Below are 25,679 nucleotides of genomic sequence, written 5' to 3' on the forward strand. Positions count from 1 at the left end.
ACTACTTACTTATCTTTTATAACTTATATAGTATTTAACTACTTATTAGTAATATCTATAAGTTAGTATCTTACCTACTTATTATTTAAAAGGTTACTAAAATTATAGCTTATTTCTATAATACTAAGTTATAGTTAGTATACTTATAGTAAGAGTAAAAGAAGGTCTATAATAATAAGTAGAAGTTACTAATTACTTTATTATTCACTTACTAAAGTAATATAAAGTAGTACCTCTACTCTATACTTAACTCTAAAGTTACCCTACTTAATTATATTACTTACTTAGATATTACTAAATAATACTTTAATACTATTAGAGAGGGTACCCTTATACTTATAGTTAGTATTATTACCTTAATTAATAATAAATTCTTTTAGATTAAAGTAGAGGCTTTATAGTGCCTTCTTAAGCTAGTTACCTCTATAATTAAAACCTTTAAAACTAACTACTCTTATCTTAGCTATATATTACTATATTAGAACTCTCTATAAGAGATATAATAAGCTATTAAGGCTAGTAGTAACCTTAATATTAATTAACTACTAATCTAATAGAAGTATAATATATACTATAAAAAGTAGTTATACCTAATTAATATTATTACTACTACCCTTATACTATAAATACTTAAGTACTTATTAACTAATAAGGAGTATAAGATAACTTTTACTTACTTTAATAGCTATACCTCTACTCTTAAGATTACTTATATTTAGCGTATTAAACTTATTAATCTATAGTATACCTAAGAGCTTCTTTTTTACCTTATTATAGCATTTTAGGACCTTTAGATATAGCTATATATAGCTTAAGGGTTAGTAAAGTTAATAAGGTTATAATTAGTAACTTTAGCCTTATAATTATTTAACTATATCGCTATATCTATACTTTCTAAGAGAAGCTTCTTAATACTTAATTATATATATAACTATACTTATAATAGATTAGATCCTAATATAGCTAATAAGCTAGCTTTTATCTATATAAATAGCTACGTTCTAAATTATTTATATACCTAAAGAGGTAGCTACTTATTACTACTACTACTATTAATATAAGAGATAATTACTAAAGAAGAGTTAGTTAAATTAGAGTAGTAGATTCTAGAGGGCTTAGAGATAGAAGTACTACTTATAGACTTAGATATCCTTACTTAGCTAATCGATTTATTTTATAGTAGAGATTATACTAATAAGCGAAATTTACTTACTTCAGCCGAAAAAAGTAGTGCTTTTTATGCCTTTGCCGAAAAAAGCGAAGTGATGCAAGTGGTGCACGGGAACCCTGCGCGTTTCTTGGTAGTAAAAAAATGCTTGACATTCGGGACTTATAGGGTAAGTGGACACTAGAAACGTGGGCCGTCAGTCCGCTAATCTGGTAGTCAGCAGATGCGTACTTAGCGACCAATTACTGCCGAAAAGCCATTCGTAATCTTTCTCCGGAGACAAGATACGGTTCGCTGAAGAAAGACAAATTGTACAGAGGCCGGCGTCTCAAGGAACAAGGAAACGGCGACCATATCTGGCCTCGTTACAAGCGCAGTGCTGGCCCACGAAACCCATCGCCTCTGAGATTTTGGGAGTCGTAAGCTCGTCATTGGTCCTGAGCAGTGACCTTACAGAAAATCCACGGGTACACGACAAAGGTCCATGAGTACCGTGCCGAACAGGGGTTTGATGGGCTTGTGGCAGATCGGGCCGTTGTCTGAGGTGTCCACTGCGAATTACCCGTCTAGGTACATCCAGTCCACAGCCAAGACATTCATACATAAGGTATTGACTTATTGAAGCCATTGGCGGCGGAGCTAGCCATCTCTACCGCTACAGTGGATATCTGTAGATGGAAGAAAACGTGCAGAGCACAGCGCCGTAACGGAGATTACCTGCCGTTGACTGCGTCGGATCTCGATCTTGTTCTGGCCAGGCTTGGTGAGCTCAGCGGATCAACGAACCTGGTCTGGCTTATCTTTGAGGCTACTTTGTGGTCGCGTATTACTCTTGCATTCCAAGGTGGCGGGCGTGAGCGTACGTGCCGGAAGTAGATGCAAGGCCGGAACCAAAACAAAATAAAAAGACAGAGGATGATTATGTCAAAAGAAAAGAAGAAGAAAAAGAGGGCAGCGACCAACACAGCGTTTGCTGGAGAAACAAGCAGAAAACGTTTCATGTCACATTGGGGTAATGATAGGCGGTTAGAGGGCCAGGGATGCCGGGGCAGCGCGTGAGATCAGAGGGAAAGGAGACCGAGAGGGACCAGGGGTCTACCTAACACACCATGCTTCCGTAATCAATGCAAGGCCAGCTCTTAGCCTGGACCTATCACTACCTATGCACGAGTACAAGTGTAGGGTGCATTTGAGGCAATTATTTTTTCTGCATTTACGGTACAACAGCAAATCGGGAGGCCCGGGTCGCAGAAGCTTCTGAGAACGACCTTCACAAGGCACCTAGGTCGGCGAGCATGTTAGTGAGGAGGCAGGTAGGTGCCTGTCTAGAGAAATACCTACTACCTAGGCAATTTATCCAGAGGTACCTATCGAACCTTACCTGGAGATAAGGGGATGGGTGATCAGGTACCTTGAGGTAGAAGAATGAAGAAACGAGGTAATCTAAGGCACCTACTTACCAGGTACATGTAAAGCACATGCGGTAGGTATTCGGCTTATCACTGCCCGCATTCCCAGCCCAACGCAGCGGAACCGCGGGAACTTTCAATGCACTGTCAAAGCCTGCACAGCCGCTGGTTATTCGTCCATGACAGCGCATCCAGAACCACAGGCCACTTCAGGCCCCAATTGACATTTCCGAGCCTCTACAGGTACCTACCTTAGGCACGTAGGTCTGCAGGCGCTCTCTGATGGGGGTCTCAAGAACACCTATTAGCCGACCTCTCACTTGTGCTAGGTAGGTTGCTGCAAGCCCAATGTACCTTACCCGCCTTACCTACCTTACCTACCTAGATACCTCAGGTAGCTCGGTACCTAGCACCACGTAGCGTCCCACCCCCCAAAACCCTTCCGCATCACAGTGCATCAGCTCAGCGTCCCAGTACCCTTACTCGCTTGTTCCAAAGGTGAGGTAAGTCCCTTCTAGTAGCATGTGTCTCTCTTTCTCTCGTCCCTCTTCTCGCTTGTCCGCATCGTCTCTAACCTACGATCGCCCCAGCTCCCATTCTCCCCTTCTTTCCCTCCCAAACGTATCCCAACGGCTCAATCGACCGACTACTTCCTCCCAAGGAAGACTCGAGCGAGCCCTCTCCATCCATGAAGAGGCGCTCGTCGGGTTCGACCGACGACAGCGACGAACCTCTTGCTGAGCCTCCTGTAACCACGATCCAAGAGCCTGCTCGCACCCGCAATTCTGTCGCCCACCCCAAACACCTGCCAGTTGCCTCGAGACCGTCTTCTGCGAGGAGTAGACGATCAATCAACGCCAATTGGAAGCTCGAACATGGACCGAATGTATCATTCGACAACCGTCCCATAACTGTTTCTCCGTCGCCTTTGCCAGACCCATCCCTGGCCGCGCCGTTGCCCTCATCCTCTTCCGCTCGTCGAAGCAACACACAGCGCCAACCCCCGAACAACCACCACCACCACCCCCAGTCCGTAGTCCGTGTCCACCAACTCGACGACAACGACGGAGATCGCGCCCTCGCCACCGACGAAGGCGGAGACGACGACGACGAGAAAGCCTCCATGACCACTGAAAATATGGCTGAAATGCGCTTCACTAGTAGTCGCTCTCGATTTCGTGGCCCGTGGTCCATCACCATTCTCGCCCTTGCTATCACTGTTCTTGGCATCACCCTGCTTTGCGCCATATTGAATTCGTCCTGGACCCGTCAGCTCGATGCCAAGGGATGCCGAATGTCTTACATGCGACCCACGTATATACGTCTGCGCGACTTCGACACGGAACATACCCGCTTCGCGACGAAATATTCTCTGTATTTATATCGCGAGCAAGGCGTTGACGACGAAAGAAAGGTAGGTCTTTGGTCTCTTGCGCCTACGCGGCATTCCATGTTAACATAGGCTCTAGTTGAGAGGTGTACCTGTTTTATTCATCCCAGGCAACGCTGGAAGCTACAAACAAGTTCGTCCGATAGCAGCAGAGGCCGCAAACTATTTCCACGAGTCCCTACAACATGACGAGGCTGCGGCCGCCGCTGGTGCCCGCAACCTTGACTTCTTCACCGTCGACTTCAACGAGGATATCACTGCATTCCATGGACAGACCATGCTGGACCAGGCGGAATACCTGAACGAGGCGATTCGGTATATCTTGTCTTTATATATGGACCCGCGAATGTCAGCTCGAGACCCGGACCTGCCAGACCCGACGTCCGTTTTGATCCTGGGCCACTCCATGGGCGGCATCGTAGCGCGCACCATGCTCATAATGCCCAACTACCAGTCTTACTCGATCAATACCATCATCACCATGTCTGCCCCGCATTCCCGTCCTCCTGTCACTTTTGATGGGCAGATTGTAAAGATCTACGAGGACATCAACGATTACTGGCGCAGAGCTTACTCGCAGAAGTGGGCCAACAATAACCCACTGTGGCACGTTACTCTCGTCTCGATTGCTGGAGGGGGCTTGGACACGGTAGTACCATCTGACTATGCTAGTGTTGAGTCGATAATTCCCGAGACCCACGGCTTCACCGTCTTTACCACCGGTATCCCCAAGGTCTGGACCAGCATGGATCACCAGGCGATTCTATGGTGTGACCAGTTCAGAAAAGTTGTGGCACGAGCTATGTACGACGTTGTTGATGTCCATCGGTCATCGCAGACAAAACCCAGAGCCGAGAGGATGAGGGTGTTCAAGAAATGGCTTCTCACGGGTATGGAGTCCATTGCCGAGAAAACATTGCCTTCCGAGGGTCCATCTACGCTGCTCACACTGGAAGACAACTCAAATGATATCATGGCCCAGGGCGAGCGTTTGGTATTGCGTCAACTGGGACTGAGTTCGAAACCGAGGGCTCATTTGCTCCCTGTTCCCCCGCAAGGAACCCCAGAGAAGCGATTCACTCTTTTGACTGACGTTGGCCTCGACAAATCGGGGGAGCACGGAAAGCTCGAAGTGCTCTTTTGCAGCGTGTTCCCCCTCCAACCTGGTCAGGCCACGACCTTGTTCTCCTTGAATATGGACCTGTCAGGAGACAGTACAGGGTCCACTCGACTGGCATGCAAGAACGCCGCAAACGACGCCATGCTGTTGCCCGCTTCAACCAAGTCCCATCGTCATCCGTTCGCCGTTGACAGTGAGCCTGCGACACGTCCATTTTCATATCTACAATATGACACCGAAGACATCGCTGATCATCAGTTTATTGCTGTTATCGACAAAGCACTCAAGCCTACGACAAACTTCGTCGTAGCAGAGTTTAGCGACCACTCGCAATCGCACAGGACGCGTAATATTAGCCTTCGACGACTGTTGGCGTTTGGCATGACATTGAGGCTGCCAGCTAGCCGCCCTATGGTGGCGGAAATCAATGTCCCTGCTCTTCAGTCCAGCTTGCTAGCTTATAACTTGGAGGTCGGCAATCAGGTCTGCGGCGGCAAAGCTGAGATATTTTCTCCGTTGATCCGTCAGTATCTCGCTCAACCGTACGAGTCAAAATATTTTGTCAACGCTCGACATGCCAGTGTCAGCATTCATGGAGTGGCGCCATTTGTCCCTCCCCCATTGCGGCCAAAGAGGCACGATGAACAGGGACTGAGCTTTCAATTCTGGACAGACCCGACTTGTGAGTCCAGCATTCAAGTCAAATTAACGGTCGACACCTTGGGAAGTCTTGGAAAGCTGTACATGCGATATCGAACGGTTTTTGCAGCATTCCCGCTGCTGGTGGTAGCCCTCGTGCTTCGCAAACAGTTCCGGGTATACGACACGACAGGCACGTTCATCTCGTTTTCTGAAAGTCTGGATCTCTGTTTACGACAATCTCTACCACTCATGCTGCTGTCATTGACCTTTCTATCCTTGTCAATGACAGGATCATGGCCAACAGGGCCTGGTGGGTTTTGGCATTGGCGCAACACAACGTCTGCTGCGGGCGACTTCCAAAGCAACGATCTCCTGACGGGTACACAAGATCCTTTCTTTTGGTTTCTTATACCTCTCATCGGGGTCGTTTGCATCGGTGTTTGCGCCGTGCTCCATTTCGTTACTCTGGCGCTTACACAACTTCTTGGCGTTGTCTACTCTTGGGTAGCCGTTCACCCCTTTGGCCATGGTAGTAGAGACGAACGGCGGAGAGCCCATTCGCCTATATTTGTTCCATCCTCACCTCGACGTCGCATGATAACCACCGCCATCCTACTATTTCTGGTTTCAACCTTCATTCCGTATCAGTTCGCGTACTTGGTGGCATGTCTCGTCCAGCTATTCACAGTTGTAAGGGCTCTCAGAATAGCCTCAGAAAAGTCTGCACCAGCGTATGACTTCTATCACTACGCCCACTCGATTCTGCTGCTCATGCTATGGGTACTTCCCATCAATCTGCCGATATTAGCCGTCTGGATCCGCAACCTCGCCGTACACTGGCTTACACCATTCTCATCGCACCATAACGTACTCTCCATCATGCCGTTCATTTTACTAGTGGAGAACATGACTACTGGCAAAATGGTGCCGAGGGTCACTGGCAAGCTCCGACATTTGACCAGTGTGCTGCTATTCGGAACGGCAATCTACGCCGCTATCTACGGGGTTTCTTATGCATATATGCTACATTACCTCGTCAACCTGGTGGCAGCATGGCTGGTCGTGATTCACTCTACAGCAGAAAATTGGCACCTAGCGGGCTTCAGCTCGATATTTGAAAACGGTTCAAATGCGGATCGAAAGGGCGGCAAAACACCATAGGAAACCGGCGCGACACCATGTCGGGTGAAGTGAACGGCACGCGATGTCTAGGCAGCCGGTTCGCACCGACTTCATTGAAAGCCACCCTCTTTTCATTTCTCGCACACTGTACATATGAGGCAGTCCCAAAAACCCCCTCGCCGTGGGTACTGCCCAGGTGCTCCTTGGTCAGGTGTTCTTGTCTTCTCCAATATAGACGTCTCGGCTTTCTTTGCTTGGCGCCAGAACCTCTCTTGCCTCGGTTTGGTGCCCAGCTAAAACCGGACCTTTAGACCACGATGTCGGCGTCGGCACAGTCTTTCGTGGTTTTATTGTTTTGTTCGTTTGCATCTTGCATTGGCTTGGAGTTCATACGGTATCTGGCTGGAGGCGCTGAAACGAACAAGTTTCCGCCTGGAATGGGCATGGCGCCTTTTAGCACACCCCGGCTTGGTTTATTCTTGTTTTTCCCTTCGCTCTTTTCTTGACGCTATCGTAAGGGGACGAACGTAAATGTATGCCTGGAGCTTATGGATTCGCTACAAGAGACGGAGAACAGGTTACAAAGGGCATTTTCGCTTTACAAGTGACTGCCATAATGCTGCACCGGGAGGAGGGATTTCTAGCGCTTGATGCGATTTTTTTAATGCGCCCGCGGTTCAAATGAGACCGCAACCTCAACATCAGGGAGGTGTTGAACAACTGTTAGGACGAGGTCAGGGAGACCAATATGATTATTAGTTGCGCCCACACGACAGCCCCGCACTTGCCAGGCATTAGAGGCACAGCAAGCGGTGCTTGGGTTGCACGAAGAGCGCGAAGGGGTAATGGAAACAGTGCAGACAGTTGGAGCGGGCCCTTGTGTTCACTTGGGCACATGCATCATGGCTGATGGGGTGTCACGATCTTCTCGCTGCAGCGCTTGATGCAGATGAAGTGCTTGCGAAATGCTAAGTGCGAATTTCACGAAAGTTAAGAAGGAAAGCTACCATCATTCTATGACCAGAGTGCGCCATTGCCCCATGACAAAGTCTCTCAAATCTAACGCCCGCCGTCTATGTGACATTGTCATTTGTGGTGTCTACGCCATATCGGCGACGACCACGTTTAGAAGTGCTTCTTCTCCACTGTTGAGACCGGCAGGTTTTCTCCTCGGTATCAAAGATCTGTTGTAGCTGACACGCAGCCAGTCCAATAACAACTTGACGATTTGCCATACTAATCCAGCTGTTCAGCTTTGTCCTTCTCCTCCTTGGCCCACTTCACGCGTTGGTGTCGGATGACCCAGAGCGTCAGAACTAGGCCAACCGAGCACGACGCCAAGGTCATAAGATAGGCGGCACGGTAGCAATCAAGCCCGTCATGGCAAACGCGTTCGCCGTCCGGGCCAAGAATGCTGTGCTGATCGTAGATTTTGCCGTAAAAGATGTTGAAAATGTTGCCCGAAACAACAGGAGAGAGTGTCATCAAACCCCAATTCTGGCTGAGGCCGTGGATGCCGAATGTTTCAGCAACGATTGAGGGGAAGACACCAAAGAGGAAGCCATAGGCGATGCCTGATAAGCCAGAGACCAAGCCCAAGAGGTGAGGATTGGTGACATTCAGCGCCAGAATTTGAGCGACGAAAAACACGGCGCTGGATGCGACAAGGCACCATACCCGACTACCGTGAAGGACCTTGACAATGAAATCCGAGCCAACACCTTTTCGCGACAGGTCAGTTTGGGGTTTGTGTGGCCTGGCCAAGTCGGGGAAGACATACCACTCAGCAGTCTGCCGGCAAAGCTGCACAGTGATAGGATAGAAACGTGCAGCTGTTGCATGGTGATGAGGTATGCCTCATCAACTGATTCGTCCCAGTGGCGCCAAAGTGCTTTCACGTCGTTACCGATGTTGCTGAGAATGCTGTTTAGCACTTGATTTACACAGATAGCGGAAGGAAATATGAGGAACGTACTTGATAGTCATCAACCCGATACCGGTCAGAATGCCCATGATGCAAAACAGCTGCCAAAAGTCGAGTTCACGAAACAGGTGCCAACCACGAATATCTACACGATGAGAACGATCCATATCAACACTACTCTGAACAAACACATCACCGGGCATTGAAGAGGAGCTCGACACTAGCGAGGACGTCTCGTCGGGCTCGTAATCATCGGCGTCGTCGACGGCTTCGATTTGCGCCTCATCAGCCTCGCGAGACGGCGCAGACGGTGCATTCCGAGGGGAAATCGGCTCGTTGTCGGCGGTGGGATTGAGAGTGGTTGTAGTAGTATTGTTTGTGTTTTTGGGCGACGTACCAGGTTCAACCAAGGAAGAGCGGCGCCCATGACCGGAGCGGTTGGCTTTTGCCTCCTCCGAGGACGTACGATGAAGCTGCTGTGAGCCGGACAGGACGTCACTGGCGGGCAGGCTATGGTAGCTGGTATGGGGCCAGACACGCAGGAAGAAGAAGCCGAGGAAAGTTAAGCCGCAGGTTCCAAAGGAGAGTAGGGCCAGGAAGGCGCTGGTATTTCCCGGAAAGAAGAGGGTGCCGCATGTTGAGAAGAAAAAGGCACTCAGGCCAAACGCAGCGAGGGGGAAAGCAGTTGCAGTGCCGCGATGATGAGGCCAGTTGAGGGCGGACGTCTTGACAGCGGCAGCAAAGGCCATACAGCCGCCGAGGCCGGTTAGGTACGAAAAGAAGCAGAGAAGCGGGACAGCGCCGGCCGCGCGATCGTAGGCAATATGGAAAGGGAAGTAACCGAGAGCAAGCAGAACGGAACCACCAATGACTGCAGACCGAGGGCCTTTATGATCGACTAGCATGCCGACGGGAACGCCTAGTGAGTACATTCCCAAGTTGGCTGAGAGGCCGATGACGTTCGTTTCAGTCGAGGAGAGTTTCAATCTCTCGGCAAATTGTGGTGCCCATGCTGAGTAGACGTACTGCACAATAACAGCTTGTTAGCGGCCGTGGTCCTTTCGCGAACATGGTGCTTTTGGGGAACGATCCAGGCGCCAACTCACGTTGGTGCCACAGGCAAGGGAGATGACGGTTGCCGCAACGCTGGCGACGAGGCGCGCGCGGTGCAGCTCCTTCTCCCTCTCTTTCGGGTTGGCCATTTTATATAGTTTCGAATCGAGGAACGCGCGTTTTCAAGCTACCATGCTTTGAGAAAACAGAAGACTGTCGGGGTCGGTTCGTTGGTACCACTCGGGGAAGAGACGATCAGCGGAAGCGATGGTGGCAAACTCTCGAAGAGATGAAGATGATTATTGGAATGTTTCGGCTCAGTGTACTTGGACTATCGGAGGTGCAATGATCATGGCGATGCGGGTGAGACTGTAGCCATGCAACATGGAGATTTCAGAAGAAGTAGCAGCCGTATAAAGCCCGTAGTGTTGAAGAAGGGATGGCCGGGGGCGACAGCGGTCGTGGTAGGCGTCGGAGTGTAGTTGGTGGTAGACGGGAAGCAGATGGCGGAGGAGGTGGTGGTGGTAGTGAGGTTAAGAGGACAGGACGATGCCGGATCCCTTATCTTTGGGATCACGAATCCTCCTGCGGAGTGCGGAAATCGCAACGTACCTTGGGTGCGGATACTCGTGGTAGGTTCCCTGACCTGCTCCGTGCACCTGCATTTGCTAGGGAGATACAGGGGTCGCGGAGGTTCAGGGAGGTCTTGGGAAGAAAGCAATTGGGTGCCCCCTGGGGATGGGCTCCTCGGGCTACCTTGCGACGCTGCAGCAATCTGCTTTCCGGTACAAGTGGCTTGCCAAATCGGCCAAACCACTACGTAACGAGTACCAATGGTCGTCTAGGTATTACATACTGTTAACGTAAAAGCCGTAGTACTCGATACATTGCATCTTCTGGGCATCCAGGCGTGCATCGCGTGCATGTGTCAAACGGACGGGCCTGCCACGCCAATCTCGCTATCTCTGCCCTGTTGCTGCTGTCGCCTGATTGCTATCCTGGCCCAGCCTGAGCCTGAAGACGGTACGCAGTCCAAGAGCCCCTGCAGACAGCAAGTGGCTATTGATCCTGAGGTACGGAGTACTCTGCTCAAGAGCTCCCCCCCATTTCCGCCGGGCAATCTGTCAAACTTGGCCCTTATGTCTCGGCAACCGCTCTCTGGATACTTAAGTAAGATCTAAGCAGGCGGTCATTTGACCTGTAGACAAAGTTGTCAGGTGGCGCTAGCACACCTCAGTAGTTGCGGCTGGCCCAGCAAATCGAGCCTTGGAAATCGGGTGGGAGATGAATAAGTCCTTCTTCTTATATGTAGTACAGAGTCCAAAGTTCCGGGTGTATGATCCGTGGCCGATACAAAGGCGGGGTTGCGTATTAACAGTTGCAGATGCCGAGGTACGAGCAGTCGTTGCATGACTGTAGAATAGATAAGATGCTGAGTACCAAAGGGGAAACATTATTTTACGTTTGTGGCCGGCATGCATGAAGCACACATTTTGAAGTGGGTTTGAGCTGATAACATACGGCACGCGAGACAACTCGACAATGCCGTGCTTCGTGCCAAATGCACCTGGAACCCCCAGCGAATTTGAAACTCAAGCAGACCAAGACCCTTGGTGCACAGCGGATGGTTTGCTCTAGCAGGTCAGTCCAATCATTCACATTTCGGGTTTCATTGCACTGTCCAGTATGCTTGGATTGAGGCAAGTCGGGCTATCGCAAGTTGGTAATTAGCAGGTGGGTTCCATGACGACGGGGCCAGTGCCTTCGGAAGTCTTGCAGTGCCGGCCGACCTCCGCCGACGTCGGCCTCTCCGCGAATCTAAGCCTAGGTACCTAGAGAATCCAGCGCGTTACAAGTGTATGTAAGTAGGTGATAGGTTGAGGTGGGGCCGGAAATTCGGAGTGACATACCCGTGGACCCGACCTGTACTAGTAGAAGTCCCCGCCGGGCCGCTACCTTACCGCCTTGGATTATGTAATACATACAAGTACTCTGTACTAGGCAAGGTAAAAGGTAAGGTGCCTAGGTAGTGAAGACAAGGTACGTAATCGCACGTGCCCACTCCGCCTCCAACATTGGAGCCGCGTTGTTCGACGAGTCGCTGCCAGCCACTTGAAGTACGTGAGTACAACAATCCACAGCAACAACACCACACCACGATCACCTCGCCGTCTCTTCTCAATCGATTGAGCCCATACCTACGATCGACTGCTCACATCCTAACGGAACGGCGCCATGGGTGCTTTGCTTTCTCTGCCGCTGATGGCGGTGCCAAGCATGGGCACGGTAGGTCAAGTTCCCATTTCGCCTGGCTTACAAGCCTAGCTATGTTACTGTCTGTCGCGCAAACGGCTCCTTACGACTAACGCTTATCAGGTCATCGGCTTTGCTGCCAGTTGCTGTGGTGCGGCTACGTGTTCTGCCGTGTGCAGCGCATGCGGGAAATGCGGCAATAGGTATGTTCCAACAACATCGCGAGAGACAATGCGGAGCTAACTGCCATGACAGTGTCGCTACTCGTATCGGCTACGCTCTTATACTCCTCGTCAATTCGATTCTCTCCTGGATAATGCTCACGCCATGGGCGATCAAAAAGCTGGAACATTTGATGCTTGACTATGTCAAAATCGGTTGTCCCACCGGCAACTGCTACGGCTGGATGGCTGTTCATCGATTCAATTTTGCTCTTGGCCTCTTCCACCTTATCTTCGCCGGTCTCCTCTTTGGTGTGAGCTCGTCCAAGAACCCGCGCGCTGCCATTCAAAACGGATACTGGGGACCAAAGATCATCGCATGGCTCGCTCTGATAGTCCTCTCATTCCTGATTCCCGACGAGTTCTTCCAATTTTGGGGCTCATACATTGCTCAGGTGGGCGGCATGCTGTTCCTCATCCTTGGTCTTATTCTGCTTGTGGATCTTGCCCACAATTGGGCAGAGTACTGCCTGGAGCAGATTGAAGAAACCGACTCCAAGGTGTGGCGCACAGTACTCATCGGCTCTACGTTGGGAATGTACTTGGCTTCGCTTGCCATGACCATTGTCCAGTACATCTTCTTTGCCAAGGATGGCTGTGCCATGAATCAGGCTGCCATCACCATCAACCTCTTGCTTTGGGTTGGAATCTCCTTTATCTCGGTTCATCCCACCGTACAGGAGTACAATCCCAAAGCTGGGCTCGCTCAGGGGGCAATGGTTGCCGTCTACTGCACATACCTGACAATGTCAGCTGTCTCCATGGAGCCGGATGACAGACAGTGTAACCCCCTGATACGGGCTCAGGGTACTCGAACAACTTCGATCGTCATTGGCGCCATAGTCACTATGCTCACAGTGGCATACACGACGACTCGGGCTGCTACGCAAAGTCTCGGTTTGGGCTCTGCGGGCGGCATTCGGCTTCCCGAGGAAGATGAGCATGATCTTGTGACGCAGCAACCTAACGCACACAAGCAAATGCGGGCAGAGGCTCTTCGCAGGGCAGTTGAGGAGGGTAGCTTGCCAGCCGACGCCCTCCTCTCCGACGACGAGAGCGAGACCGGGAACCATACCCCGGGTGATGACGAGCGCACCAGGACTCAATACAACTACAGCGTCTTCCACATTATTTTCTTCTTGGCCACGACCTGGATTGCTACTTTGCTTACTCAGAGCTGGGACGACCACAGCGATGGTAACTTTGCGCCTGTCGGCCGATCTTACTGGGCAAGCTGGGTGAAGATTGTGAGCGCTTGGGTATGCTACGCGATGTACGCTTGGACCTTGGTCGCGCCTGTGGTTTTGCCAGACCGCTTCGATTTTTCCTAAACGTCATTTTCCCGCATCAAGACCCTGCAGAGGCTCCATGGGGAGGGGGAGGACGCGCAGTTCGCTAGTCGTATCGTGCCATATTTTGCAAGGCGACTCGTTTGAGTGTTAGACTGATAAGGCATATTGGTGTGAATTGAATGTTCTGATCTGTTATTATCACATGGATTCCAGTATACTTCAAGCGTGCGAATTTATTGTCCATGTGGAGTATCGGCAGTCCGAATCGAAACTTGCATTTCCTGACCGAAATCAATTTTGTAACTTGGATCACTCAGTTGGAAAGGCTAGGGCAACGAGTCAAACATCAACAACGAGCTATATTTACTTTGTTTTCCACGGTCATCAAGTTCCACTGTTTACTCAGTTTTACGCCAATCCAGCTACCTCGAACAAAACCCTAGCATGGAATGAAATGGAATTTCTTCCATTCATCGCACGCGAAGCGGCTGGGAAGTTCCCACTCGGGTATCATACCGAGGTCTCTCTAGCTTGCCGGACGGACGATGTGGCATGGAAGCCGTCAAGGGTTACATTAACAGCTCCTGCCTGAACAAGCTAATCATGTTGTCAACACTCCTGGCCAGTCAAGTCAACCCGGTCGATTACTTACAGCTCTTGAGAGATCCTCAATGAGGTCAGCGACGTCTTCAATTCCAACGCACAGTCGAATGAGATCTTCCGGCATCTGTCGCTCCTTCCGGGTTTTAGCATCAATGCTGGCGTGGCTCATCTGGCAAGGCATGCTGATCAAACTATTGACACAACCGAAACTGACACTGATGCTGTACAGTTTGGCAGCTTCAACAATCCTCTCCGACAGAGCGGCGTCGCCCGTCTCAAAAGACAAAACGGCACCAGCACCACGCGCCATGGACCAGTGAAGCTCATATTGGGGATGAGACTTGAGTCCGGGATAGCGGACCTTGAAGCCATGAGACTCGAGGAACTCTGCGATTTGCTGAGCATTGGTTTGCTGCTTCTCCATGCGAATTGCCAAGGTTTTGATGCCTCTCATGAGCAAGAACGAGTCGTTGGGCGAGAGGCCACAGCCGGTGGAGTTGATGGTGAAGTACAACTTATCTCCGATGGATGAGTCGTTCACACCAATGACTCCAGCCATGATATCGTGATGACCCGACAGATATTTGGTGCCCGACTCGTAAACAATATCGGCGCCAATATCCAGCGGGTTCAGAAGCATAGGAGAGAGCATGGTGTTGTCAACGACGACCAAAGCTTTCTCGTTAGCATCGTGAACCAGTTTAGCAATGGACGGAATGTCAACAATCTTGATAAGAGGGTTCGTCGGCGTCTCGAGAAGAACCATGGCCGTCTTGTCAGAGATGACCTGTCGGACGGAGTCGACGTGGGTAGTATCGACGTGGTGCACGACGATGCCCTGATTCGAAGAAAGGTATGTAAGAAGTCGGTTGGTACCTCCGTACAGATCATCTCCCGTAATGACTTCATCGCCCGGGCGCAGCAGGCGGCTGATAACGTCCAAGGCGCCCATGCCGGAGCCAACGGCGAGAGCTCTCGTCGCATTCATGATCTTGGCCAAATGGCGCTCCAAGTGAGTGCGCGTCGGGTTGCCCGAGCGCGTGTAGTCGTACTCACCCCCACCAGTAGCACTCGACTGCTTGAAGGTTGCAGACTGGTAGATGGGAACGCTGGAAGCGCCATACTGATCATTGCTTTCGGTGTAGACCAGCTCTGTGGCGAGGGCATAGCGGCGACGGCCGTTGCGGGGGCTGGAGGGCGCAGGAGACGGGGGAAGGTCGTGTCCGTCAAGGTCAACCCGCTTGAGCGGGTTGCTGGACTTTTCGACAGGTCCGTTGTTTGGCGGTGTGGCCATGTTGAGTTGTGGCGATGGCGGGGCAATGGTGCAGGCAGAGGGGACGCCGACTGATCTGTCAAACAACAGGTCGGCTTCGGAATTCAAGTCCTGTTCTGATAGAGGGACTAATGGAACAGACGAGTGCTGACGGATCAGTGTCTGTGTACAGCAGCGATCGATCCTTCAATTGGACGGACGAGGGCGTAAATGGTGATGAGACCGAAGGTCCGGAGGGCCGGGAAATCGAGTACTCTACCGCTGGTCTCGTAACGAGCCAGACTTCTCGCCGCGGACAGACTGAATTGCTCAGCAAATCAATTGTCCTACGCAGCACCGGCGTACTCGAGTAAAGCAGGTGATTGCTGGAGAGAGGGTGAGTCGACGATTGACGATGTGCGTAGGAGAAGTTTTACAAAAGGGGACTTGGGCACAGCGCAATTAGGTATGACTACAGCGTTCCGCAGCGCAGTACAGGCCCCGTCTTTGATATTATGGGGCCCCACGAATGACGTGATTTGTCGGTGCTCAACGTCCCCCGAACGTCGGCGATGGCGGGGCGGCATTGAGATGCGGAGGGGCCAATGCGCGTCTTTACATTGGTGGTTAGCAGGCTGCATGGGAGCACGGTATCTTCCGCGGCGCCGATGCCAGGGCCGAAGAAGCTGCTCCCGTCCAGCCTGCCGTCTGAGAAGTTGAACACCTATTGGGTTGCCCTAGCATACCGGGGCAATGGCGTCTTAGGTACGACTTGAACAGCATGAATCACTCATTGACCGTGATGTTGAGTCCCGAAATATCAGCCCAGGAATCAAGTCATGTAGCTCATGAACTTCCATTGCCCCAGTATATTTACGCACACCATGTGTTTGTACAAATGGCCCCTCAAAATGTCGACGTCTGACCCTTTCCTCCCATAGTGTGGGTTGACAACCGCCAAGCCCGCAGTCATCTTTATGTTTATCCTGTAGCGTGTATTTCCGCCGAAGATTTTCGGCATGCCTCTGAGTCGTGTGCACGTGGTAAATATGGAAGAATTAAAACAATGGCTCCCGACCGATTTGTTTGCCTAGCCCAACTCCTCAACCATGTCTTCATACTCATCTGCCGATGCCCCTGAGGCCTTCGCTGATTGTTTCGCATGGTTTTCCATCAAGATCTGGCCACCTCCTTTGCGGCCGAAGAAATCCTCTGTCCGAATTCCGCGAATGTGCTCGGGTGTGATGCTGGACATTGGGTTGCCGCTTGCCCGGTGCTCCTTCATGTACTCACGAACAGGCGCCATGGCCGCGTCGCGACACGCCTCCTTGATATCGCTGCCGGACATGCCAGCCGTAACTTTGGCAATGTACTCCAAGTTGAAGCTGTCAGGGTCGGTCTTCGTGTCCTGTAGGATAAGTTGCAGAATTCGCCGTCTCTGCTCCTTTCCGGGAAGAGATACAGGAAACTTCTTGGGCATACGCCTAAGAATAGCCTCGTCTATGTCGTGAATTCTGTTGGTGGCACCAAGGACGACGATTCGCGCCGGCATGCCTGAAGAGTTAGAGGACGTCAGACCGTCCCACAAAGTCATGAATCTGGTAATCGTCAGTCATCTGGGACAGAAGAAGCTGTCAGCATCGTCCACTTACTCTGCCTTCACCATCCCGCTTGCTTCATGCTCGCCACTTCTCCTGGTTCCGAGAACTGCATCAATTTCATCAATGAAAATGATGGCCGGTTGCATCTTGCGCGCGAGAGAAAACACGGCTCGAACCAACTTGTTTGAGTCGCCATACCACTTTTCCGTCACTGTGGAGATGTGAAGGTTGATGAATGAGGCACCGCTCTCGTGAGCAACTGCCTTAGCGAGCATAGTCTTGCCGCAACCAGGTGGGCCGTACAGGAGAACTCCGGATGGTGCAGATAGAAGCGGTGCAGCATGAGAGTACAGATGAGGCATAGTCAGGGGATAGATGACAGACTCTTTGAGCTCGTCGATGATGTCTTCCAGACCACCAATATCTGTGGGAGGGTCAGCATGTCTGTAAGCATCTTTGGCCGTACGAGGGTGACTGCTAACCAGAAAAGCCCACCGAGATATCCTCGGGGGCCACCATCTCCAAAGCTATCAAGTTTTCGTACTCGTTGAGCACCAAGTCCTCTGGCTTGGGACCACGTCGAGAAACGCTGCCGTCGTCCCCTGTGTCGTCGCTCGACTTTCCGATGGCTTTTCCCTTGCGTAACCGCTCGAGGTGAGCTTTGGCTTGCAGACGCGCCTGTTCATGCTTTTCTCGATCGGGATCGGCAAGAGTACTCGTAAGGGACGAAAGAAAGTTGCGGGCTAGGTACACTCCTGTTGCCATCTGGTCGTCGTCGTCGTCATCGTCGTCAGCACTCTTCGACCTGTCGCCCAGCAATAGCATGACTTACCATGCCAGCCACCAACAGCAAGTCGAGGGCAAAATCGCCCAAACCTCTCTTTCGCTCACCCATGCCGAGGAGCTTTCCGACGGAACCAATCCAGCGATCCAAGTCGCTCGTCATGAGGGTTGGCGTCGCGACCAAAGCGATGCAGTCAATTCGGTCGAGTATGCGCTGTTCAATGCTGATGTAACCCTTTCAAATCTGAATTGCCGCTTTTGTTCTGCTGGTAAAACAGGGCTCAGGTCAAAATCTTAACAGAGTCCCTGGGCGTAAACGTGTCCGTCGGTGAAATTTCAGCCGAGAGCATCTAAATCAAAGATGTAGGCAGAGCGTGGCGCTGACAGCCGAGTAGACGCCGCGGTTCCTCAGCAAAAGTCAAGCCACATGCCGGCTAAGGTAACCCAGACACCGGCACACCTTTGTGGAGAGCCCATCAGGGCCGCTAGGACCGGTGACAGCATATCCACCGCCACGGCACGCTTAGCACACCTTACCTAAGGTAAGGTGGTGCTGCGTGCCCGAGTCCCAGAGGGAAAGTACCTAGGTACATGCTCTTGGTACGGATAGGTAGGTGCCGATAGGCTTATCGATAGACCTCAAGTGCCCCCTGGCTTTCTTCCTATCTTAGGTAGGTACCTAGTAAGGCGGGTCAGGTACCGCGCCAGTAGTCGTTTGTTTACTTCTCAATGCCCGCAAAACACGGGCAAATGTAAAGCGGCAGCAAGTGAGTGGGTAGGTAGCCCATAGAAGGTGCCCCGAGCAAGAACCTCCCCCCGCGCTGGCTACCTATCTTAGGCAGCTTGTTCGCGACTAGGCCTGAATTTCCGCAACCTCTTCACGCATGCGACGACCTTGTTTCTTCCACCAAACACTTGCGGCTTCGCAATCACCAGTAATTCCCGTGCCTCCATTGCCTCCATTGCCCCCGAACCCCCTTGTCTCCTTCTTACGCGGGCAAGCGACCACAACCGTGCAAAGCAAGACTCAATCGCGGTGCGGATGTCGCGAGCTGCTCACCAAGCTAGGTTGTTGGCCTTTGTGGATTCGGACTCGGACGAGCTCTCTGGCTTGAGCGCACAGCAGATCAAGAAGAACGAAGATTCGCAGGCCAAACCCATGGCGCCAGCGAAGAAACCCCGCGGAAGACCTGCAGCGAACAAGGTCACGAAGCCGGCGCAGAAGCCTACGAGTCGTTCCAATGATAAGTTAACGGCTGCCGCTGCTGCCGCTGAGATTGGGGATGTTGTCGATAATCCGAAGGCTTCTAAGAGGGGGCGCAAGGCCAGGCCTGAGGACGACGATGATGCTACAGCCGACGCCGAGGAAGAACACGTGGTTCCCTCAACGAAGGTCACCGCGAAGACAAGGGGTCGGCCAAAGGCAATGGCTGCCTTGGTGAAAGGAGACGAAAATGAAGAGGCGTCCGAATCCACTGCCCAGCCGGCCAAGCGCGGGCGCCGTGCAGGGACCAAATCGACTCGCGACGAAGACTCTGAAATCCCAGAAACTCAGCCAGCAGAGGCTATGGATATTGATACAGAAGAAGAGAAGGAAGAAGACGAACAGTTTGAGGATCTGCCTGCGCCAAAACAATCTATTCAGCGCGCTGCCCGGATGGCTGGTAATGCAGACGCAGACGGCGGAGACCCGCAAATACGGAGACGACTGGGCGAGGCGAACAGGAAATACGAAAGCCTGGAGCTGAAGTACCGTGATTTGCGAGACATCGGGATCAAGGCGGCTGAGCGCAACTTCGACAACTTGAAAAAGGAGAGCGAAGAACGGGCGAACAGTAAGTTTTAAAGAATATTCTCGAAGAAGCTCGTCGCTGATGGTATCAAGCTGCAACGGAACTTATAGGCAACTTGAAGGCGGATCTTGCGGCTCAAAGGGCTTTGGTCAAGGAGGGACAGCAAGATAGGAAGAAGCTCGAAGGACTGGAGGCCAAAGTCGCGGAGTTGACAGCGTCTCTCTCTGGAGCGAGGCAAGAGGTGAAGACTCTGTCAACGAAACTGGCGGCTAGCAGATCGGCAGAGGCCGCTGCCACGGCGGCCACTGCTAAGGTACCAGGAAGTGCAATCAAAGGCGGGACCGCAGCGGCTCGGGCTATCGCTACGGCTAGCTCGGATGCGGTGCAAACAGCGCAAATGAAGGAGGACCTTTACGGTGACCTAACTGGATTGATTGTGCGGGTGGTCAAGCGTGACTCGACAGGCCAAGTCTTTGACTGCATACAGACAGGAAGAAATGGAAGTGAGTACTCATCAAGCCTTGAAGCTCTTATGCGACTCCGCATAGAAGCTAACATCTCTCCAGCTCTTCACTTCAAGCTCGAGGTCGAGACCGAGAGTTCAGGCGATAATTACGAGGAAGCGCACTTTACGTACAAGCCTCAGCTGGATTCGAACCGCGACCGTGACCTTATAGACCTGTTGCCCGACTTCCTGGTGGAGGAGATTGAATTTTCTCGACCACACGCGGCAAAATTCTACTCGAGAGTGACGAAGTCATTGATGGAGTAGACCAATGGAAGCTACGGAGAGAGCTGTCTTGCGCAGGGTTCTATCGGATTTCCCAGAGTTGATAACAAGGACGAGACGCATTTGGAATTGGTCGATACCCCCCAAAGAATTGGTCTGTATTTCTTGACTGCCTGGGTAGATACGAGTTGCGTCGTTGAACCATTGGAGGTAGCAAGCGTCGTAGAAATGCTCAAAATGCACATCATCGCCTACTATGCATGAGGTAGTTACACATGGAGCACAAATACCGAAGGCTCGATCACTTCCCCAGGTTGTCAGGCTGACCTGACTGACTCTGCTTCATTTTGGGAGGAGAAGGAGGGAAAGACGACGGGTGAGCAACGCCGACAAGGACGTTCCCAGAGAGCCGCACGGCACCTTGATGTCTGGACTAATTCGTGTTAAGGTGCCGTTGGATAGGTACTTCGGGTGATGGCGGTAATGCACTACTAGGCATGGTACCTCAAGGTTCCTTAGGTAGCTTACCTTAAAATAAGGCACAGATACAGTAGGTAGCTAAGTAATAGCTGAGGCGATATGTAACCTGTACTCAAGCTGCCCAGCCGCAGGTCCGGTGTGTCCCGCGCCAGCTCGTGGGGTTCTCGGCACGGGCAGGGATGGGCTTTAGTACCGCTACTTGTGATGTGCTATGGAAAGCCCGGTAGTTGACTGAGCTGCCACGTACAGCTACCAGTCTCAGCCCTCTGCAGCGTCTTGGACCCCTGCACACTCGTTGCCGCAACTCCAAAATTGGTTGTATCTGAGAGGTTGAAGACGTGTCGCGACCAGCAATAATTTCCGCGTCGATGCAACGAGTGGGACTGACTGTGGCTTCCAGTGTATCCCTCCCCTGGGCGAGTCCTTTCACTCCCACAGCTGCGCATCTCGTCATCAGCAACATAGGCAAAGGCCATGCGCAAGCCGTGAGTTGAAAGCGCCCTCTCTCTCTTTGCAGCTCTCGTTCTCCAGTCTTCCAGTCTGTGAAGTGACGCTTCCCGACTGTCTTCTTTAACTCGACTCGACCTGAAAGCATCCGCCATTTTCACCATCAAGGGTATCAACCCTTGATACTAGGTGTCATCGCTCGCTGTGAGCCGGGCTGACGAAGAGGGGAACGACTTCAGCCGATACCACCGTTTCGCCGCCTTCTTCACCATGGCCGTCTTTTCTCGCGCCGGCTTCCTTGCCGTCGCGCTCGTCTTCCACGTCGTGTACATCTACTCCATCTTCGACATTTACTTTGTCAGTCCAATCGTTTCGGGCATGCAACTCGTTCCGATTGAACGCCCCGCCGGTGTAAAACCCCCCGCTGATCGCCTTGTTCTCTTCGTCGGTATGCACCCATTCAATCCAGGCCTAGCTTGACCCGACTTCTCTGACTGAGAGATGCAGGAGACGGTCTGCGAGCCGACAAAGCCTTCCAGTCTTTCCCCGACCCCTACCCTAAGACTGAGGAAGACTTGGAACCAAAGCCTCTGGCCCCATTCCTGCGATCCCGCGTTCTCGAGCATGGCACTTTCGGTGTATCACACACGCGCGTACCGACCGAATCTCGCCCAGGCCATGTCGCCCTCATTGCTGGTCTGTACGAGGATGTCTCCGCCGTTGCGACTGGCTGGAAGCTCAATCCAGTCAACTTTGACAGCGTCTTCAACCGGAGCAGACATACCTGGAGCTGGGGCTCACCCGACATCCTCCCCATGTTCGAGACGGGAGCCGTCCCTGGCCGCGTCGACTCCTATACCTACGGACATGAGTTCGAGGACTTCAGCTCGGATGCGCTGGAGCTAGACTACTGGGTTTTTGATCATGTCAAGGGCTTCTTTGCCGAGGCTGCCATGAACGAAACATTGAACGCGGCCTTGCGTCAGGACAAGATTGTGTTCTTCCTCCATCTTCTTGGCTTGGATACCTCCGGCCATTCATACCGGCCGTATTCGAAGGAGTACTTGAGAAACATCCAAGTTGTCGACCAAGGCGTTAAGGAAATCACCGAGTTGATCGAGGGCTTCTACGCTGACGACCGCACTGCCTTCGTGTTCACAGCTGACCACGGCATGAGTGACTGGGGCAGCCATGGCGATGGCCATCCAAACAACACGCGTACCCCCTTAATCACATGGGGCTCAGGCATTGCCCCACCGGTGCTTGCTTCCAACGCAACAGCTCCCGGACATGACGAATATTCTTCTGACTGGCATTTGGACCATGTCAAGAGGCACGATGTCGCACAGGCCGATGTAGCTGCCTTGATGGCATATCTTGTTGGCGTCGAGTTCCCAGCGAATTCGGTCGGCGAGATACCACTGTCCTATGTCTCCTCGACCATCGAGGATAAGGCTGAAGCAGCTCTGGTCAATGCCCGGGAGATCCTCGAGATGTACCGGGTCAAGGAAGAGCGCAAGAAGACCACGGAGCTGCGTTACAGGCCATTCCACCCCTTGAGTGAGGCAGGCCTTAGTCCACAGTGCCGAGTGGCGGACATACGCCGATTGATTGAAGCTGGGAATCACGAGGAGGCAATTGAGGAGTCGGCTGCCCTCATGAAGATTACACTTGAAGGTCTAAGATATCTGCAGACTTATGACTGGCTTTTTCTCCGTACGCTCATCACTATCGGCTACTTGGGCTGGATGGCATTCGCGATGACCATCGTCATTGATCTTCATGTTCTGCGTGGCAATCGCCCCGCTTCACGAACATTGCTGAGCATAACGATGTTCAGCTCACTTCTTGCTGCTCTTTATGCTTCCTTCATTATATCTCACTCCCCGCTTACGTACTATGCGTACGCTTTCTTCCCCATTATTTTCTGGGAGGAGGTCTGGGCCCGACGTGGCTCTCTCGTAGAAGGCCGTCAGGTCCTGTTTGGGCATATCCAGACTGGCCCCAGTGCTGTTTCTTTTCTCCTGAATGGTGCCCTTTACATATGTGTCATCGTTTCGTTGGTAAGCAAGCTTCACACCAGTTAACTTAGAAAAATACTGACAGTTGACAGGCTTTGGGATACATTCATCGGGAGATTCTCACGGTCATCTATATTCTCGGCTCTTTGTGGCCGGTTACATGGGGCTTGGACTTCCTTCAGGCTAATGCGTCCCTGTCCGCCACATGGTTCATGTCATGCCTTGCCATGAGCACGTTCACGTTGCTCCCGGCTATGAAGGTGGAGGATGTCTCTCTCATGTATGTTTTCAAATCCGGCCCGAGATTGAACATCGCACACTGACTTGTTGGCAGCGTGGCAGGAGGAGTCATCATGGCTTCCATAGGTCTAGCATATCTTGTCTGGGAGGACGTGTTGCTCGCTAGGTCGTCTACGGGCAAAGTAGTCGGCCAAGCGCTGCCAATCGCGAGGGCACTGACAGGTATTCAAGTAAGCTAATCTCCCCGACTATATATTGATCCCAATCTAACGAGAGACTGCCAGGTTGGCTTGATCCTCCTAGCAATCGTAGTCACGCGGTCCAGCGCTCTGTCTCTTCAAGCAAAACTCGGGCTTCCGCGAGGAAACCAGATTGTGGGATGGATTGTCTTGGGTGAGGCGTCTGTCTGCCACCTATTATCAATGCGCTGACGAGTTGTCTAGTTGTATCCCTCCTCATGCCTCTCACGTACCGGTTGCAGCCTAACAACCACTACTTGCATCGTCTTATGAGCTTGTTTCTGACCTGTGCTCCGTCATTTGTAATTCTCACCCTCTCTTACGAAGGTCTTTTTTACGTGACCTTTAGCATTCTGTTGGTTGCATGGGTTAGTCTTGAACACCGCATCTTCGTCTTCGTCGACGCTGCCAATGAACATCGGCAACCCACATCTAACGGAAGCGCCGCCAAGTCGCAGAGCGTACCACAGCCGGTCTTCAGAGCTCTTACTTTGGCAGACGCACGAGTGGCCCTGTTCTTCTTCGTCCTCCTGCAATCGGCTTTCTTCAGCACAGGCAACGTAGCATCTGTCTCCTCCTTCAGTCTGGATGCTGTGTACCGTCTGATTCCGATATTTGACCCTTTTTCTCAAGGGATACTTCTCATCCTCAAGCTCATGATTCCCTTTGCCCTCATCTCGGCGAACCTCGGAATCCTCAATGCCCGGCTAGGTGTTGCTCCCTCGTCTCTATTCATGGTTGTAATGGCCATCAGCGACGTACTTACCCTCTACTTTTTCTGGGTCGTCAAGGACGAAGGCTCATGGTTGGAGATCGGATCCACCATTAGCCACTTTGTGATTGCGAACGTGCTGTGCCTCTTTGTGGCATCATTGGAGGGAGTTAGCGCGCTCTTCATTGGTGACGTCGAAGTGGAGGGTCGTCAGGGGAGACATGAACAAAAAGAAAATGGGACGGCGAGTTTAGTTTATACCGAGGCTCCTCTGGCCAACGGTCAAGTGTCTTAAGTATCGGTGAGATCGTAGTGATCCGCAGCGTTGATTGGAAACGATACACCACGCATATACGACTAGCATAAGTTGCGTAATCGAGGAACTATAGCCTGATATTCCTTGTAACGGCATTCTTGTGTGACAAAACAAAATCCGGGGTGCGTTCAAGCTGCCGGCCGTTCCGTCTCGCCATGTTACCACCGAATCTCATTTGTGCATTTCTCACCTGCGTTGTTTCTACGTCGTCCGATCCTGGTCATGATACCTGCAACCTCGGCATTTCTGTTCACGCAGTTGGCAAGCGACAAGATCGCACTTAGAAGAACTACTGATCGACAACTACTGGGACGACTTGCGTCGAGGTATGAAAATGAACCGGAACCATTTCCACAAGCCTCGGGCTGAGCTTGCTAAGGAGGAGGGGGGCCGCTGGGTAAGGAAGGGAAGGGTACAACGTGCCTGGCAGCAAAGTGACTCATGACGACGACGAAGGCTCATTGGTCTTGGAAGACGCCGTGCTGGTCTCTGGTGGTCAACGGCCACTGATCTGGAACGAAGGTGAAGACAGCGTTCGTCCTGCGGTAGGCGTGCTTTCTAAGCATCATGTCCTTTTACATCTGGAAGACGTTGAGAGAATTAGAGCAGAGATAAATGGGTAGAACGCATGTCCCTTCGAAGCTATCAGAATCGATCATATGGTGCGGCGAGATGGGAGCTGAGGAATGTTGGGGTGCGAACAGGTGGTCTATCAGAGCCAAAAATGACTTGGGTCTAACAGTGCTGTACAGTCGAGTTGACAGCGTTCAATGATTTCATTTTGAAGGTTCGAGTTTCATCTCAGGCTTGACGAAGTGCGTTCAATACTTCTTGCATCCCTACTCCTGCGCTTGTACAAGTAAGCCAG

At 51.7% G+C, this 25,679-nt stretch overlaps 7 protein-coding genes across 7 annotated transcripts; 4 read left to right on the forward strand and 3 right to left on the reverse strand.

The window, feature by feature from the left end:
- Nucleotides 1-3,265: 3,265 nt before the first annotated feature.
- GCG54_00001811 (GPI inositol-deacylase) lies at nucleotides 3,266-6,890 on the forward strand (the record flags this gene model as incomplete). The annotated part of the gene is made up of 2 exons (XM_045401915.1): nucleotides 3,266-3,991; nucleotides 4,047-6,890. 2 exons carry the CDS (start codon nucleotides 3,266-3,268, stop codon nucleotides 6,888-6,890), a joined length of 3,570 nt encoding a protein of 1,189 aa, XP_045270644.1.
- A 1,197-nt stretch (nucleotides 6,891-8,087) lies between these two features.
- On the reverse strand, nucleotides 8,088-9,977 carry GCG54_00001812 (uncharacterized protein; the record flags this gene model as incomplete). Its single annotated transcript, XM_045401916.1, has 4 exons — nucleotides 8,088-8,572; nucleotides 8,632-8,774; nucleotides 8,827-9,800; nucleotides 9,882-9,977. 4 exons carry the CDS (start codon nucleotides 9,975-9,977, stop codon nucleotides 8,088-8,090), a joined length of 1,698 nt encoding a protein of 565 aa, XP_045270645.1.
- Nucleotides 9,978-12,063: 2,086 nt separating this feature from the next.
- GCG54_00001813 (Membrane protein TMS1) lies at nucleotides 12,064-13,633 on the forward strand (the record flags this gene model as incomplete). The annotated part of the gene is made up of 3 exons (XM_045401917.1): nucleotides 12,064-12,114; nucleotides 12,205-12,284; nucleotides 12,337-13,633. The coding sequence occupies 3 exons, from the start codon at nucleotides 12,064-12,066 to the stop codon at nucleotides 13,631-13,633; spliced, it is 1,428 nt and encodes a 475-aa protein (XP_045270646.1).
- Nucleotides 13,634-14,104: 471 nt separating this feature from the next.
- GCG54_00001814 (Cystathionine beta-lyase) lies at nucleotides 14,105-15,491 on the reverse strand (the record flags this gene model as incomplete). Its single annotated transcript, XM_045401918.1, has 2 exons — nucleotides 14,105-14,191; nucleotides 14,247-15,491. The coding sequence occupies 2 exons, from the start codon at nucleotides 15,489-15,491 to the stop codon at nucleotides 14,105-14,107; spliced, it is 1,332 nt and encodes a 443-aa protein (XP_045270647.1).
- Nucleotides 15,492-16,539: 1,048 nt separating this feature from the next.
- On the reverse strand, nucleotides 16,540-17,996 carry GCG54_00001815 (Protein MSP1; the record flags this gene model as incomplete). Its single annotated transcript, XM_045401919.1, has 4 exons — nucleotides 16,540-17,047; nucleotides 17,102-17,474; nucleotides 17,533-17,848; nucleotides 17,883-17,996. 4 exons carry the CDS (start codon nucleotides 17,994-17,996, stop codon nucleotides 16,540-16,542), a joined length of 1,311 nt encoding a protein of 436 aa, XP_045270648.1.
- Nucleotides 17,997-18,875: 879 nt separating this feature from the next.
- On the forward strand, nucleotides 18,876-20,620 carry GCG54_00001816 (Monopolin complex subunit pcs1; the record flags this gene model as incomplete). The annotated part of the gene is made up of 4 exons (XM_045401920.1): nucleotides 18,876-19,668; nucleotides 19,737-20,129; nucleotides 20,193-20,374; nucleotides 20,435-20,620. The coding sequence occupies 4 exons, from the start codon at nucleotides 18,876-18,878 to the stop codon at nucleotides 20,618-20,620; spliced, it is 1,554 nt and encodes a 517-aa protein (XP_045270649.1).
- A 690-nt stretch (nucleotides 20,621-21,310) lies between these two features.
- Nucleotides 21,311-24,790, forward strand: GCG54_00001817 (GPI ethanolamine phosphate transferase 1; the record flags this gene model as incomplete). The annotated part of the gene is made up of 7 exons (XM_045401921.1): nucleotides 21,311-21,321; nucleotides 21,523-21,731; nucleotides 21,791-23,346; nucleotides 23,397-23,584; nucleotides 23,639-23,774; nucleotides 23,829-23,937; nucleotides 23,988-24,790. 7 exons carry the CDS (start codon nucleotides 21,311-21,313, stop codon nucleotides 24,788-24,790), a joined length of 3,012 nt encoding a protein of 1,003 aa, XP_045270650.1.
- Nucleotides 24,791-25,679: the final 889 nt, after the last annotated feature.

The sequence above is a fragment of the Colletotrichum gloeosporioides genome, assembly GCF_011800055.1.
Source record: "Colletotrichum gloeosporioides strain Lc1 chromosome Unknown consensus_7, whole genome shotgun sequence".
Classification (NCBI taxonomy): domain Eukaryota; kingdom Fungi; phylum Ascomycota; class Sordariomycetes; order Glomerellales; family Glomerellaceae; genus Colletotrichum; species Colletotrichum gloeosporioides.